The sequence below is a fragment of the Lipophrys pholis genome (assembly GCF_963383615.2).
Source record: "Lipophrys pholis genome assembly, chromosome: 2".
Classification (NCBI taxonomy): Eukaryota; Metazoa; Chordata; class Actinopteri; order Blenniiformes; family Blenniidae; genus Lipophrys; species Lipophrys pholis.
This window is the reverse complement of record NC_137636.1, coordinates 38,574,672-38,588,793: the sequence shown is the minus strand read 5'-3', so window position 1 is coordinate 38,588,793 and position 14,122 is coordinate 38,574,672. Positions and strand designations below refer to the sequence as shown.

Genomic DNA, 14,122 nt, shown 5'->3' with positions numbered 1-14,122 from the left:
GACCGAGGTTGGACACCCCTGCTTTAGCGTGACAAAATGTGACGATTAAGAATTACATGGGTGTCAACCAGATCTGGAAGGTGTGGGAGATTAAATCTGTCAACAGTTGCATTGACAAGACAAGTGGAGGTGCGGCTGTTTGTTTTTCTTTGACATGTTCCGGACTGATGAGAATATATCAAAGACTTACTGTTACCAACAAAGAATGTGATGAAGATAAAAGTGTTTCCAAGAAACAAAAGTAAAATAAAGACTTCATGACCTTAGTCACCTGCTGGTTTTTATTTGATCAAAATCAGATTGGAAGAACTGCAATGTTTAATAATGTAATTAAAAAGTGGTTGAGGACTATATGGGAACCTTCACATCTGTTCCAGCGGTTCCTTCATCCGTCGGTGCATCTCAACCTTCTGTTGTTTCCTTGTGCTGCTGCTGCCGGCTGCTACTGACACTTCCATCTGTTTCCTCTCCTGCTGTTGGTGGACTGCCACAACATCTGGCTGGTTCTCCAGCAGCTGTTTGTCAGTCTGGAAGCTGAAGTCCTACAGGACCAGGATCGTCCCATCCTGATTTGGGTACTTTGTGTCTCTACTGGGCACCGATCTTTCTCTACACTATCAGCCACTTGGTTTTGTCTCTCCATATATGTTGATCCTGCTGGCTTAGACCCCTCTACGAAGTTCTGGACCATCTCTGGTTCATCTCTGCACAGCCCACACCTGGGATCTGATCCACTACGGTAGACCATGGTCTCTATGGTCCTGGTGAAGGGCTGGTAGTGGTGGTGGTGGTGGTGGTGGGGGTGGGGGGTGGGGGGGTTGTGACAGTACATCCTCCTGGAATTTGCTGCACTTGATGTTAACTTGGCCGATCAGCTTTGAGTTTTCTTCCAGGTTGTCTTCCACAAGTCCCTGGAGTTCTTGACGGAGGCTCTCAGTATCTGTTGGTCTCGAAGAGTTCCAGACAGTCCAGGATCCCTGCATGTGGCCCTCAGTGCCATGGACCTTCTTGTTATGGATCCAGGTGGTGCACAGGTTGGTATGTCTGCTCTCCTCATCTCTGGAAAGTGCTCTGTCAACCAGTAGCTGGTGTTTGCTCCTCTGGTATTGGTCCACTTGTCTAACTCACGACCTAGGCAGGTTCCACCTGGACAGGTGTGCAGTCCATCACAGGACAAACACAGAAACATACAGTCACACCCACAACTACTGGACATTTACATTCACCAGCTGCCATTAAACGCAGGTTCTTCAACTTCGTACCTGGACAAAAGCTGCTCCCACAGATGAACTCATTCTGCTTGTGTCTGTGAGCAGGCAGAGGGTCTTTCAGCAGGTGATATCAGGAGGTCTCAGGTCAGCTCAGTTCTGTGAGGATGGAGCAGATCATCAAAATATTCACTTTCACAAAAGTCTTGCTGGTTCTTAGGGTACAGCTTCATGTCCTCCATGCAGAGCAGGTGACTGATTGTGGTCTCTCTTCAGCATCGGTATCGGTAGCCAGTGGTGATGATCTGGTCGGGGGTTTAGGCCGATACAGAACACAGTGATGATCTGACTTCCTGATGAAGGCTCTCCATCCTTAGTCTCTGTTTATCTTGTACAGTTCCAGACAGTATCCATGGCTGTGGCACCAAGTCACAGAGCTTTAGGCCGTTTTCCAATTCTTACTCGCATACGTCATGAGTAACCACTTGCAATGCGGAAATGCAGATTTACGAGCAACATTTTAAATACTCTTAAAACTACACTCTGTTAAACAATGACACTAATATTTCAGATTTTTCACTCACCGTTGTGTTTTTTCCTCCAGCATCTCCTTCGGCATCTCTTGTCAAATGCATTATGGGTAATTTATCTTCCCAAGACTGCACAGGTCTGTGTTGATGCATCTTTGATAAAGTGGAGCCAAAACACATCCGGGTATTCCATGTGTACTCGGTGAGAAACGGCCTAGGAATTGGAGCAGTACTTGGTCACCCACTGATAACGTTTCACGGGTACACGAGAACACAAGTATGGACAGTATGGGTACTGGAGAATGGCTGTAATTACACTAAAAAGTGCAATGCTAAAATCAATTTGAAAACAAACCTGCAGTGAAACATCACATAAAGTAATTCTTACTATTTGTCTGCATTGTTTTTGTTTAATCTAAAGTTTGTTTGTAAATCTGCACAGATCTTAGTTTTCTTGCTGTATCTTGGCTGTGAAAGTATTTAATGTTGCTATTGCTACATTCTTGTGTACCGAGTGAAGGTTCAGATATGTCACATGTCAACGAGCATCAGAGATGGACAACATGATAAGAGTGAGAACGATGCGGGGGGGGGGGGGGGGGGGGGGGGCGGGACAGGCTCAGCTACACATGTTTGGATGTTTGGGAAATGATCTTACTTCCTTGTAGCTCGATATTTAAGTTGCGCCGGTCTTGCTGAAGGCAGTGACTCTTCAGGATGGCCTCACTCCTGCTGCTGATGCTGCTTGCAGCCACAAACACGCCCGGCTGGGCCCAGTACTTCTACGGTGGATCTCTGACCATCAGCCCAAAGTGGGTGTCTTCAGGTGGGACCTATCAGGTAGGGCGGAGTCTCTGCAGGGTATTCTGCAGCATCTCATTCACTTCCACCATATATATCTTTCTTTGCTGCTTGTTGGGTTTGGTTTGTTGGTAGGTTGGTTGGTTGGTTGGTTGGTTGGTTGGTTGGTTGGTTGGTGAACTGGGTTGGTTTGTTTGTCCTTTTGTTGGTTGGCCTAATGGTCGGTTGGTTGGTTGGTTGGTTGGTTGGTTGGTTGGTTGGTTGGTTGGTTAATTGGTTGGTCCAATGGTTGGTTGGTTGGTCCATTGGTTGGTAGAATGGTTGGTTGGTTGGTCCATTGGTTGGTTGGTTGGTTGGTTAGTCCTTTTATTGGTTGGTCTAAAGGTTGGTTGGTTTGTTTGTTGGTCCATTGGTTGGTCCATTGGTTGATTGGTTTGTTAGTTGGTCCAATGGATGGTCCAATGGATGGTTGCTTGGCTGGTCATTGGTTGGCCCAATGGTTGGTTGTTTCGTCCATTGGTCGGTTGGTTGGTTGGTCCTTATGTTGCTTGGTCTAATGTTTGGTTGGTTGGTCCATTGGTTGGTCCAATGGTTGGTTGGCTGATTGGTCCTTAAGTTGCTTGGTCTAAGGTTTGGTTGGTTGGTCCATTGGTTGGTCCAATGGTTGGTTGGTTGGTCCATTCAACCATGTCCTTATGTTGCTTGATCTAATGGTTGGTTGGTTTGTTGGTTGGTCAATTGGTTGGTCCAATGGTTGGTTTGTTGGTCCATTAGTTGGTTGGTTGGTTGGTTGGTTGGTTGATTTGGTTGTTTGGTCTATGGGTTGGTTGGTCTATTGGTTGTTTAGTCTAATGGTTGGTTTGTCCATTGGTTGGTCCAATGGTTGGTTGGTTGGTCCATTTGTTGGTTGGTTGGTCCATTGGTTGTTTGGTCTAATGGTTGGTTTGTCCATTGGTTGGTTCATTGGTCAGTTGGTTAGTTGGTTGGTTGAATGGTTGGTAGGTTAATATGAAAACTACATTGTCTGCCCTTGCTTTGCAAATGGACATCGTTTTCAAAATGTTGCTTCATGAACAAAAGACTTTTCTGAAAGGAAAATGCAAAAATGATGCATTATCACTTGAAATGTTGTTCAAATGGAGCTTTTGTCTTCAGGTGGAGCTTCGAGACAAACAGGCGATGGTCTACTGCTACAGGAATCCATACACCTGCCTTTATGGTAAATGTGGCACCACTCTTCAGACCTCCGCTGCGAAGATAGCATGGGAATCCTACCGCCTCAATTGGTGCCTCAAGGAAATGACAACCAAAATACAACTTCCCAGCAACCTACCGTTCGCCATTCGGTAAGAGAAAAACAAGTCCTGTCAAATATTTTGTATGTTTTGAACTATTCTTGTGAGAAAATTGGCACTGAACTCATTTCTTGTAGTTGATAGATCAAATTTAAACCAAGGGTGTCAAACTTTCCACTCCACAACCAAGACGGTCACCACAATTAAACACTGCCCCCACAGGTCATCAGGGGTTTTACTCTGCTGCACATTGCCCCCACAGGTCATTGGGGTATCATCCGGATCCACACAAATATATATATATGTAAAACTGTGAAAATATTGAAAAGTGTGTCATTCAAGCAGATCAGTCATTCAGACACTTTCCCAAACAGATTTCCTCTGTACATCAACTCTTATGGAAAGTGGGTATCGAACGTCAGAGGATATTCGATTCCCTTCAGAATGATGGCGCACATGGACTTAGGAACCCGATCTGACACCAGAAAACCCAACAGACCTCCCATCTCCACCATGCTGCCCATCGTCAGGTAATCAATCAGCTATTTGTCTTTAGTTTGTCGGGTTAAAGAAATGTTTAAAACTGCTTCTGTCATGGCAAACAGATAAAACCTCATCAATGGAAGTAACTTTGAATACTGATTCAAGAAGCCTTCATCCTTACATGCCTCACACGTGTTCGAATTGAGCTGCTCTGAATTAACATGCTGGACAAATACCAGGAGGAAGAGTTGAGACTTGGTTCAGGGAGGACAGGAAGTCAGCGACAGCTGACGTGGTCAGAAGGTCACTGGTGTTTGTATCGGAAGGTGGTGTAGACGTCACATGGCCACGACTTCAAGTGAAAACACGAAGCTTTCATTACGTTTTGGGTGTCAGTTTAGACAACAACGATGCTCGGAGCAACTGAAAACACAACTTTTTTAAAACAGCTTCCAAAATGGAAAAATTAAAAAAATGCATAATATTTACATTTTCATTAAAAGAAAACTTTCACGTATACATTGCAACATTTTGAAAACACTGAAAACAATGTTGTTTACATGCTGGTCCACTATCTGGTGCTGTTGTTAGTTTTAATACTGAAAGCACACACACACACACACACACGCACGCACACACACGCACACACACACACACACACACACACACACACACACACACACACACACACACACACACACACACACACACACTGGACTGTTATTACGGTGACTCTCAAAATAAAACAACCAAGTTCAATTGTTTTTACTGTGACTGTCAAAATAAAAGTACCATAAGTCCAGGAGAATATGGACTAGGAGTCATGACACCACAGAGGAACTACTAGTTACTACGGCCGTGGGAACCACAAATCAGAATTAAGCTGCGCAGTTGAAAAGTTTAAACTGCTGTGAGGGGGCGTGGCAACAGTTTCTTCTTGGAATAATGAACTCTCCTGCCGGACTAGAACTTTTTTTGGCAGCTGGGCGACGTGCTGGCTGGCTCTTCTGGGAGCGTGCAGGGGCCTTTCGAAGATGAAACATGAATGAGCACAACCAAATAGACCTGATGAACCAGAGTGGACATGAAGCAGGGAGCAGACCTGTGATCTCAGACCAGGAGTGGTTTTCAGTGGATCAGTGTTCAGCATCGCCACCATTGAGGACAATGTGTCTGCTTCAGAGTTGCTGGCAGACCAGTTCCCTCTGAAACGCCCAATAGTCTGATTCATATTCTTGTATGATACAGGATGCTAGTCCTGGCTTTCTGTTAGGTTTAGTGCAGCATCCTCACCTGTTTTGTTCTGAAGGAGAGGAGTACGGTCAGGTCCGTCGCCTTACAGCCAACAGACAATGACTGGATGAAGAGCCTGGGCACCAGGGGGCGTTTCTCACTCAGCTCAATGTCGTGTTTCAGAGTCACCAGGAACTGCCCTCGAACATTCAACTTAAATATCTTTGACCCCGATGGCGATGGCGTGAGATGCAGAGTCCCAACAAGCCAGAGGACATACGAGTGCTATCTGTGTGGCCTCCATCAGGATTTCTCTTTCGTTGAGGTGAAGATTAATTTAACGCACTGGAAACAAACTCTGGTGTTAAAGCTGACATCACTTTAATGTCTGATCTCTTTGTTCCGCCACTAATTACTACGACCGCTGATGCAACGACCCACTGCAAATTTGCCTAACTTTTTAAAGACTTTTTAAAGAAATTCTGCACTTCTAAAAATAGCTCCAGAACAGCTGTGAACACTGAATCTTCCCATTTCTCCAGGAATCCTGCTCCCTGACTTACAGAGGCGGAAGTCGAACCGGAAACCAGCCCATTGAGCTGGTGGTGGAAGATTTCCCCACCAAACAGATCAAACTGTCCTATTCTGACGGGTCTTACACAGTGAAGCATCCCCTTTCATTGGCCCGGCGTAAACGTCAGGCCTTCTTAGGATCCACAACTGACTCAACATCTATGTCAAGTACAAGCCCCACACCTGGTTCAACTGCTACTGCAGGTACAACCAACACACCTGGTTCAACTGCTACTGCAGGTACAACCAACACACCTGGTTCAACTGCTACTGCAGGTACAACCAACACACCTGGTTCAACTGCTACTGCAGGTACAACCAACACACCTGGTTCAACTGCTACTGCAGGTACAACCAACACACCTGGTTCAACTGCTACTGCAGGTACAACCAACACACCTGGTTCAACTGCTACTGCAGGTACAACCAACACACCTGGTTCAACTGCTGCTGCAGGTACAACCAACACACCTGGTTCAACTGCTACTGCAGGTACAACCAACACACCTGGTTCAACTGCTGCTGTAGGTACAACTGACATACTCCGTCCAGCAGAAAACACAGAGAACACACCTGAGCAAATAACAACCACACCTGGCCTAATATCCAGCACACCTTTCGACAGTTACAGAGCAACAATTCCTCCACTGAGCAAACTTCCTCTGCAGTTCACTGTTTTAGGTACGCTACCAAGATTTCAACATTGAATCTCTCATTCACACGCTCACATTGTGTCAGTTTTGCATTGAACTTGTCTCTGTCTTGTTTACAGTGGACGATCACACAGCACCCTCATGCTTGGACGGTGAATATTTTCCTGTTTTCACGGCACCGACTCCGGCTAATGGCGCACATATCCCTGCATTCATCAACCGCACCCTGGAAATCCAAGTCACATCATTTGCGCAATACTCCTCGTAAGGATAGCACTGTGTGTGTGGGTGTGCGTGTGTGTGTGTGTGTGTGTGTGTGTGTGGGGGGGGGGGGTCCTGTGGTGACACACCACTATTACACCAGTAGCTCCCAACCTAGAATCAGAGGCAACCTTTAGTGGAGTTCTATGGTGGCCTGCTGCTCTTCACTGTACCTGTACATGTGACAATTAAAGGCATTCTATTCTATTCTATTCTCTGACATTGTTAAAAGTAACAGGGATGCAGCGATACCACCTTTATAAAGTACGAGTATTGACCTTTAGCTACTTGCCGATACTGAGTACCGACATGAGTAGGCTACTTGTTAAATACCATTAGGCCTAATTCATACTCCAGACATAACGATGTGCAACGGCTAAATGTTGCTGTGAATCACCTCCACCAGTCTGTAAATGCTACGTCACCTCCACCAGCCTCTATGTCGATGCTACGTCACCTCCACCAGCCTCTATGTCCAAGCTACGTCACCTCCACCAGTCTCCATTGATGCCACGTCACCTCCACCGGTTCCTATTGACGCTAAGTCACCTACACCAGCCTCTATCGGCACTACGTCACCCCCACTAGCCTCTATGGACGCTCTGTCACCTTCATCAGCCTCTGTCTCTCCGCTCTGCGCTATGCTATTGTAAACCGAGGGACTGAGCTGCTTGGGATGAGAGGATCAGTCACTTTATCATGTTTAGCATGTAGCATGTAGCATCGCTGGTGTGTTAGCCTGAAACTCTGTAGCATGTAGCATCACTAGTGTGTTAGCCTGGAACTCTGTAGCATGTAACATCACTGGTGTGTGAGCCTCAAACTCTGTAGCATGTAGCATCAATGGTGTGTGAGCCTGAAACTCTGTAGCATGTAGCATCACTGGTGTGTGAGCCTGAAACTATGTAGCATGTAGCATGTAGCACAGTTTGCAGTTGAGCAGTTAAATTAATGAACAACATCAGGCGAACTCTTCATCACCAACAGAGTTCGCCTGATGTTGTTCATTAATTTACACAACAACACAACATACAACATACTTTAGAGTCCATGAAAGAAAACCAGAAAAAGACCTTTTACGCAATTAGAAGTTCTTTCCTGATTGCAAACGTTGCCTCTCTTGCAGAATCTATCGCCTTCTTCTGACGGGACCCAGTGGTATTTACTGGCAGAGACTCTCCACAGGCTCCTACGTCATCAGATGGACTCCAACTGAAAATGAGCTCAATGATTATTTCCCCATCTGCTTTGTTTCTGAGGCCGTGTACACGTGAGTTCAAACAACTAAAACCTGTCAAATTTAGAAGTTTATCTTGAAATCAGACTTTGATTTTCCTGGGCCGTCGTGTTGCTCCTCTCTGGTTCCTCTCAGGTACCGGGTCTATCACTCAGAGTTGCGCTGTGTGACGGTTGAGGTTGCTCATCACGGTTAGTTCAAACTCAATCTTCATCCATTGTCTAGTTTTCAGTTTTCACAATAAAGTGTGTCTGTAAAATAAATGTACCTCACAACTTCAGGAAATCTTTCTTGGTTTAATTACGATGAATGCGATTCTATTGAAGACCTTAATCATGAATTTTTTTCAATGCAGCTGTGGGATCCTCAGCTCTGCTGCTCATGCCACAAATGCATGTTCCGTACAAGCAAGGCTCCATTCAAAATGACAATAAAGAAAATGTTCAAAAGAATAGGTTTTTTGGGTTTTGCTAGGAAGTATTGTTACAGGAAAGAAATGACTGACCAAACATTCGTCCTCACATTTCCCGTCATTTCTGCAAACAGAGGCTGTTGTGACCTGCAACGAAACGACGATAAAGGTGGAAGTGGAGAAGAACAACATCATCAGGCAAAACGAAAACAGCCTGCATCTCAGAACCTTGATCAATTCTTCAGAGTGCAGCTTGAAGACGCTGTCCAATGCCACCCACCTGGTGGCGCTCATGTCACTGACTTCCTGTGGGACCTATGTGGAGGTAACACACACACACACACACACACACACACACACACACACACACACACACACACACACACACACACACACACACACACACACACACACACACACACACACACACACACACACAAACTACTTAATAGTTAATAACTCACAATTAAATAACTCAAACTTATGCCATTCTAACACTTATAACAATAAAATGCCTTGTGAACTGTTATAATCTGTTATTTACAGAATAAGTTGGCTGTTAAACTATTTCCAAAATCAGCCCTTTAACCTACTTTTAACGCCACATGAATTAAATCTCTTAGCGATTATATACACATGAAATGAAGCGTTTTACAATTGTGTTTAGAACAAAAATATTTTAACTTTTGCCTTTACATGCACTATACTAAAAACAACAAAAACGATTATACAAGCAATATACTAATCTCACTGGCTGCATTACACAAACACAGGAGGTAAGTATTATCTTAAGTTGGTCTTAAACTTCTATAAAACACTTTCAAACATACATACCACTTGTAGGAAAAACAAATAAACTATGGTCCGTCTACCTATTAAATGTGTGTCCCCCTGGAAACGACTGCTGACAAATAGTTCCGCCTGGGATAGTCAAACATCTAATGATGTGATAAAATGAATAATGCACCACTAATGTGATGCAGTTATACAAAGGTTTGACCAGTAGGTATCACTACTAGTCAAAAAACAAAGGCCAATCAAAAGAATCTGAAAACAATACCACTACTCATCATGCAAGGAATACAAAAACATTTGAACATTTCGCAAACATGAGTCGGGAAGCAGACGACAGCGGAAAGAAGGAGAGAGCCCATAAAAAGTTACACCAAATAACTTAAATAACTTAAATCAAACTTGATAGTAAGGCTCCAGTTACATACAATTTTTTGAAGTGAAAACGCAAACCTTCTGTTGATTTATATGAACACAGTGCTCAGAGCAACTGACAACACAACTTTTTGAAAATGGCTTCCAAAGTGCAACTTTTTGAAAACACTCCCACGCCGTCTCCATGTCAACAGGCGAAAACAACACATTCTGAAAAAGCTCGGAGGTCGTCTCCTTCCATAAAACTCTTCTCCTGCTGCTGGTCATCACGGCCACAGGAACTCATAGTTCTGCACATGCCCAGTAGAGCCAATCAGAACAAAGTTTTCTCCGTGATGTCATGACTCCCAGTCTATATTCTCCCGGACTTGATACTTTTATTTTGACAGTCACCGTAATAACAATCCAACTTGTAGGTTTTATTTTGACTGTTCTCCCATTATTGATGTTTAGAGCTCATTGTTCTCTGCTGCATATCTGTGCGTGCTTTCAGTACTAAAACTAACAGCACCAACTAGTGGACCAACATGGACACTACATCATTTTCACTGCATAAAATGTGTAAAAACATACTTTTCAGAAATGAAAACAATAAAACGGTGCATTCTGAAACGGTGTCATGAACTATGCCCAGATGTGAGGCAGCGTCCAAAACCAAAGCACTTTTCAAATTTCTGATGAGTTCACGTCCTCTTTCAGGAGGACAAGGAGAACCTCACCTTCAGGAACCAGATCTCATCTTCTGACCCAGAAGAAATCATCTCCAGGCACAATGACGTCGATATCGCCATCTCCTGCATCTACCCGAAGAGAACCAACGTGACTCTGGGATTCCACCACAAGAACCCGTACGCCTTCAAAGAGAGAGGCTTCGGTAGTTTCACCTTCCAGTTCGAGTTCTTCGAGAGCCAGCGCTTCAGACAGCAGGTGGACGGCAGCACCTACCCGGTGGAGGTGTACCTCAAACAGATGATCTACATGCAGATCCAGGCCACCTCGTCCATCCCCAACACAGAGCTGTTTGTGGAGTCCTGCAGGGCCACTCCCTACGACAACCCCAACTCCCACGTCAGCTACACCATCATAGAGGATGGGTGGGTGTCCTCAGTGAACAGGCTGCTGCTCCACCTGACAATCGTCTCTGTGTGTCTCTGAACCAGGATCACTGCTCTGTTGCAGGTGTGTGAAGGATCCAACTGTGCAGATCTACCCCAGCTCCAGGTCTGTCTTCAGGTTCGGAATGGAGGCTTTTGAGTTCATCGGAGCTCACGACCAGGTGACCACTGATTTACACTTTTCATGATTTAGTTTCAGAGATTCTGAACATTTTCAGTTCCTGAAAAGACAAAAGTCATTAACTGAACTGTAATCCCACAAATAACTTCAATCGGCTGATTGGAGTGACAGTCGTCCTCTCACAGTTTATAGGAAGTCATTGTTATAAAGATCTTCATCTTATTTCATGTGAAAGATGCCTCTTCACGTCTCTTCCTGACTTCCTGTCCCTGTGTCTGCAGGTCTACATCAGCTGCTCGGTCATCCTGTGTGAGAGCGGCGCCCCGAACACTCGCTGCTCTAAGGGATGCATCCCACCAGGAAGTCATCGTGGGAAAAGAGCAGCGTCGGCTCAGAGCAGCAGTCACTCCATTTCCCAGGGTCCTTTGCACCTGAAGGCTTCAGACAGTGAAGGTGAGCGAGCAGTGCGGGTTGTTGTTAGCTCTCCTGAAGCACACCTCAGTCTGCTCTGATCCCTGAACACTCTATACTACAGCAGTTTGTACTGATGGGGAAGCTCAGTTCCTCTATTGACCCCAGAAAAGCTCTGCTTCTGATATCTCTAGATCATCTATGAACTCTTAAATCTCAGCGCTTGTTTCCTTCTGCTAGATTGAGGTCAGTGTGACAGAGAGAAGTGAGGGTTTGACTGAAAACACACGACTTAACAGCTCAGTCGACAAGACTGTCCTTTCATTTTTACAGAGCAGAATGAATGGGGAGGCTGAGACCATTGTTGGAAGAAACATAGATTACACTTCTATGTTTCACGAGGGTCAGGCTTCTATGTTTCACGAGGGTCAGGATCCAATAATCACTTGATACACAGAAGGTGTGCTGGAAACGTGAAAGTCAGAACAGACGCCTGGAAAAACTGGTACTGATAACTCGGAACTGAAGCTTAGTGTGTACTGAAATGACCAGGTGAAGACGATCAGACATTCAAGCAGGTGAAACACATCAGAGTGGAGAACAGCAATCAGACAATGAGGCAGATGAAACACATCAGAGTAGAGAACAGCAATCAGACATTGAGGCAGATGAAACACATCAGAGTAGAGAACAGCAATCAGACATTGAGCCAGATGAAACACATCAGGGTGGAGAACAGCAATCAGACATTGAGGCAGATGAAACACATCAGAGTGGAGAACAGCAATCAGACATTGAGGCAGATGAAACACATCAGAGTAGAGAACAGCAATCACACATTGAGGCAGGTGAAACACATCAGGGTGGAGAACAGCAATCAGACACTCAGGCAGGTGAGACACATCATAGTGGAGAACAGCAATCAGACATTGAGGCAGATGAAACACATCAGGGTGGAGAACAGCAATCAGACATTGAGGCAGATGAAACGCCACCAGAGGGAAACTTCTTTGTTCTTTGTTCCAGTGTCTGGTCCGAGCATGAATCTGGGCCTGAACCTGTTCTTCATCGTGGGCTCTCTGCTGGTGTGTGGAGCTGTGATCTACAGATCCAGAAGATCCGGCGCTAAATACCAGCGTCTGCCCACCTCTGAGAGCGGCTGAGGACAAGAATAGGGAGGGGGTCATTTTGATTTGTATCACAGTTACTGAATAAGCCAATGAACTGGAGATGTAATGTTTGTACAGAAATTAAACCAAGTTAAAAAAGATGCCTGTATTACATTGCGGATATTTTCAGGTTGTCATGTGTCTTCTACACTCCTGGTTCCCAACCTGTTTCTTCAGTCAATCCAAGCCAAATCATCTTTATTTACAGAACAGTTTACAGACAGCTGAAAGCAATGTGCTGCAACAGGAATCTAAAAGTATAGAGTACACACAATCCCTCCATCCATTTTCTCCCGCTCATCCATTTCCAGGTCCAGCCCAAGGACTGTCACCCAGATCACATAGAACCCATTAAGAACCTTCCTGCAGGTGGAGAGCCCACAGGAAGGTGGCGCCCGGCGTGGGACACGAACCCTCTACCTTGAGATTATAGAGTCTCATGCTCTACCAACTGAGCTAGCCGGGGGCGAGTGCGTGCAATAAAACAATTAAATACCATAAAAACAAAAAAAGGGTCTCAAACTTGGTTAAAAGCCAAGAAATAAAAGTGAGATTAGTTTTAAAAGTGGACAGTGAAGGTTCTTGTCGAACACGCAGTGGAACTCGTTACAGAGCAGAGCAAGAGCAGTAAAAGCCCCGCTCCCTCTGAGTTTATGTTTAGACCTCGGGACCACCGATCAGCTGATCAGACTGGCTGAACCCCCCAACACACACACACACACACACACACACACACACACACACACACACACACACACACACACACACACACACACACACACACACACACACACACACACACACACACACACACACACACACACACACACCACATCCTGATTACAAATCAAGCTGAAGCACCCTCATGACACACGATGTGTGTAATCTAGTTTCTCTGTTGTAATCTCTAAGGATGAATGATTTTATCAGAGGACAGACTCTGGGTTCACCCTCCGTCTCCAGTGCTTTGTTGTTTGTTTTGCTGTTTATTGGTTTGTTGTTTTGTTGTTTGTTGTATTGTTGTTTGTTTTTTGTTTATTTGTTCTTTGTTGTTTATTGGTTTGTTGTTGTTTGCTGGTCTGCCAAAGTTTCAAACTTTCATTCTCCAGTTTTTCACCACATAAGGTGCAAGATGATAAAATGTTGAATCTCGTTTACAAAATAACGTTTCAGGTAAAAATGCATCGTTTTTGTGTTTTTGCCAGCATTTTGGAAACAATGTCCATTTCAATGGAAGCAGCAGAAACAGTGAAAAATATGTAGTTTTCATGGTGGCCCACTAGTGGGCACTACTGGTTGTTTTAGTACTGAAAGCGCACACACACACACACACACACACACACACACACGCTCTAAACGTCAACACTGGGAGAACATGGACATTCTAGTGGACAGACGTCAGGAGCACATTGGTCTGATTGGCTCTATTGAGCATGTGCAGGACCAGGACTAG

General features: G+C 44.8%; 1 protein-coding gene across 2 annotated transcripts; it reads left to right on the top strand.

Annotated features, from left to right (window-relative positions):
- Window positions 1-2,363: 2,363 nt before the first annotated feature.
- LOC308125797 (uncharacterized protein) lies at window positions 2,364-13,147 on the top strand. Of its 2 annotated transcripts, XM_080489790.1 has the most exons (14): window positions 2,448-2,578; window positions 3,695-3,885; window positions 4,209-4,364; window positions 5,734-5,875; window positions 6,093-6,507; window positions 6,544-6,804; window positions 6,896-7,040; window positions 8,164-8,307; window positions 8,410-8,465; window positions 8,821-9,011; window positions 10,553-10,947; window positions 11,033-11,129; window positions 11,371-11,542; window positions 12,527-13,147. In XM_080489790.1, the coding sequence occupies exons 1-14, from the start codon at window positions 2,456-2,458 to the stop codon at window positions 12,661-12,663; spliced, it is 2,625 nt and encodes an 874-aa protein (XP_080345916.1). In that variant the 5' UTR covers window positions 2,448-2,455; the 3' UTR covers window positions 12,664-13,147. The 2 variants fall into 2 exon arrangements, with proteins under 2 accessions (XP_080345915.1, XP_080345916.1); XM_080489789.1 differs by having other exon boundaries at window positions 2,364-2,578; window positions 6,093-6,804.
- Window positions 13,148-14,122: the final 975 nt, after the last annotated feature.

Bases quoted from the DNA above. Each gene is read 5' to 3' on its own strand.
- LOC308125797 (XM_080489789.1), top strand. From the start codon at position 2,456: ATGGCCTCACTCCTGCTGCTGATGCTGCTTGCAGCCACAAACACGCCC. The intron at 5,876-6,092 runs GTGAAGATTAAT...CCATTTCTCCAG, and splicing joins AGGATTTCTCTTTCGTTGAG to GAATCCTGCTCCCTGACTTA. The intron at 8,308-8,409 runs GTGAGTTCAAAC...GGTTCCTCTCAG, and splicing joins GTTTCTGAGGCCGTGTACAC to GTACCGGGTCTATCACTCAG.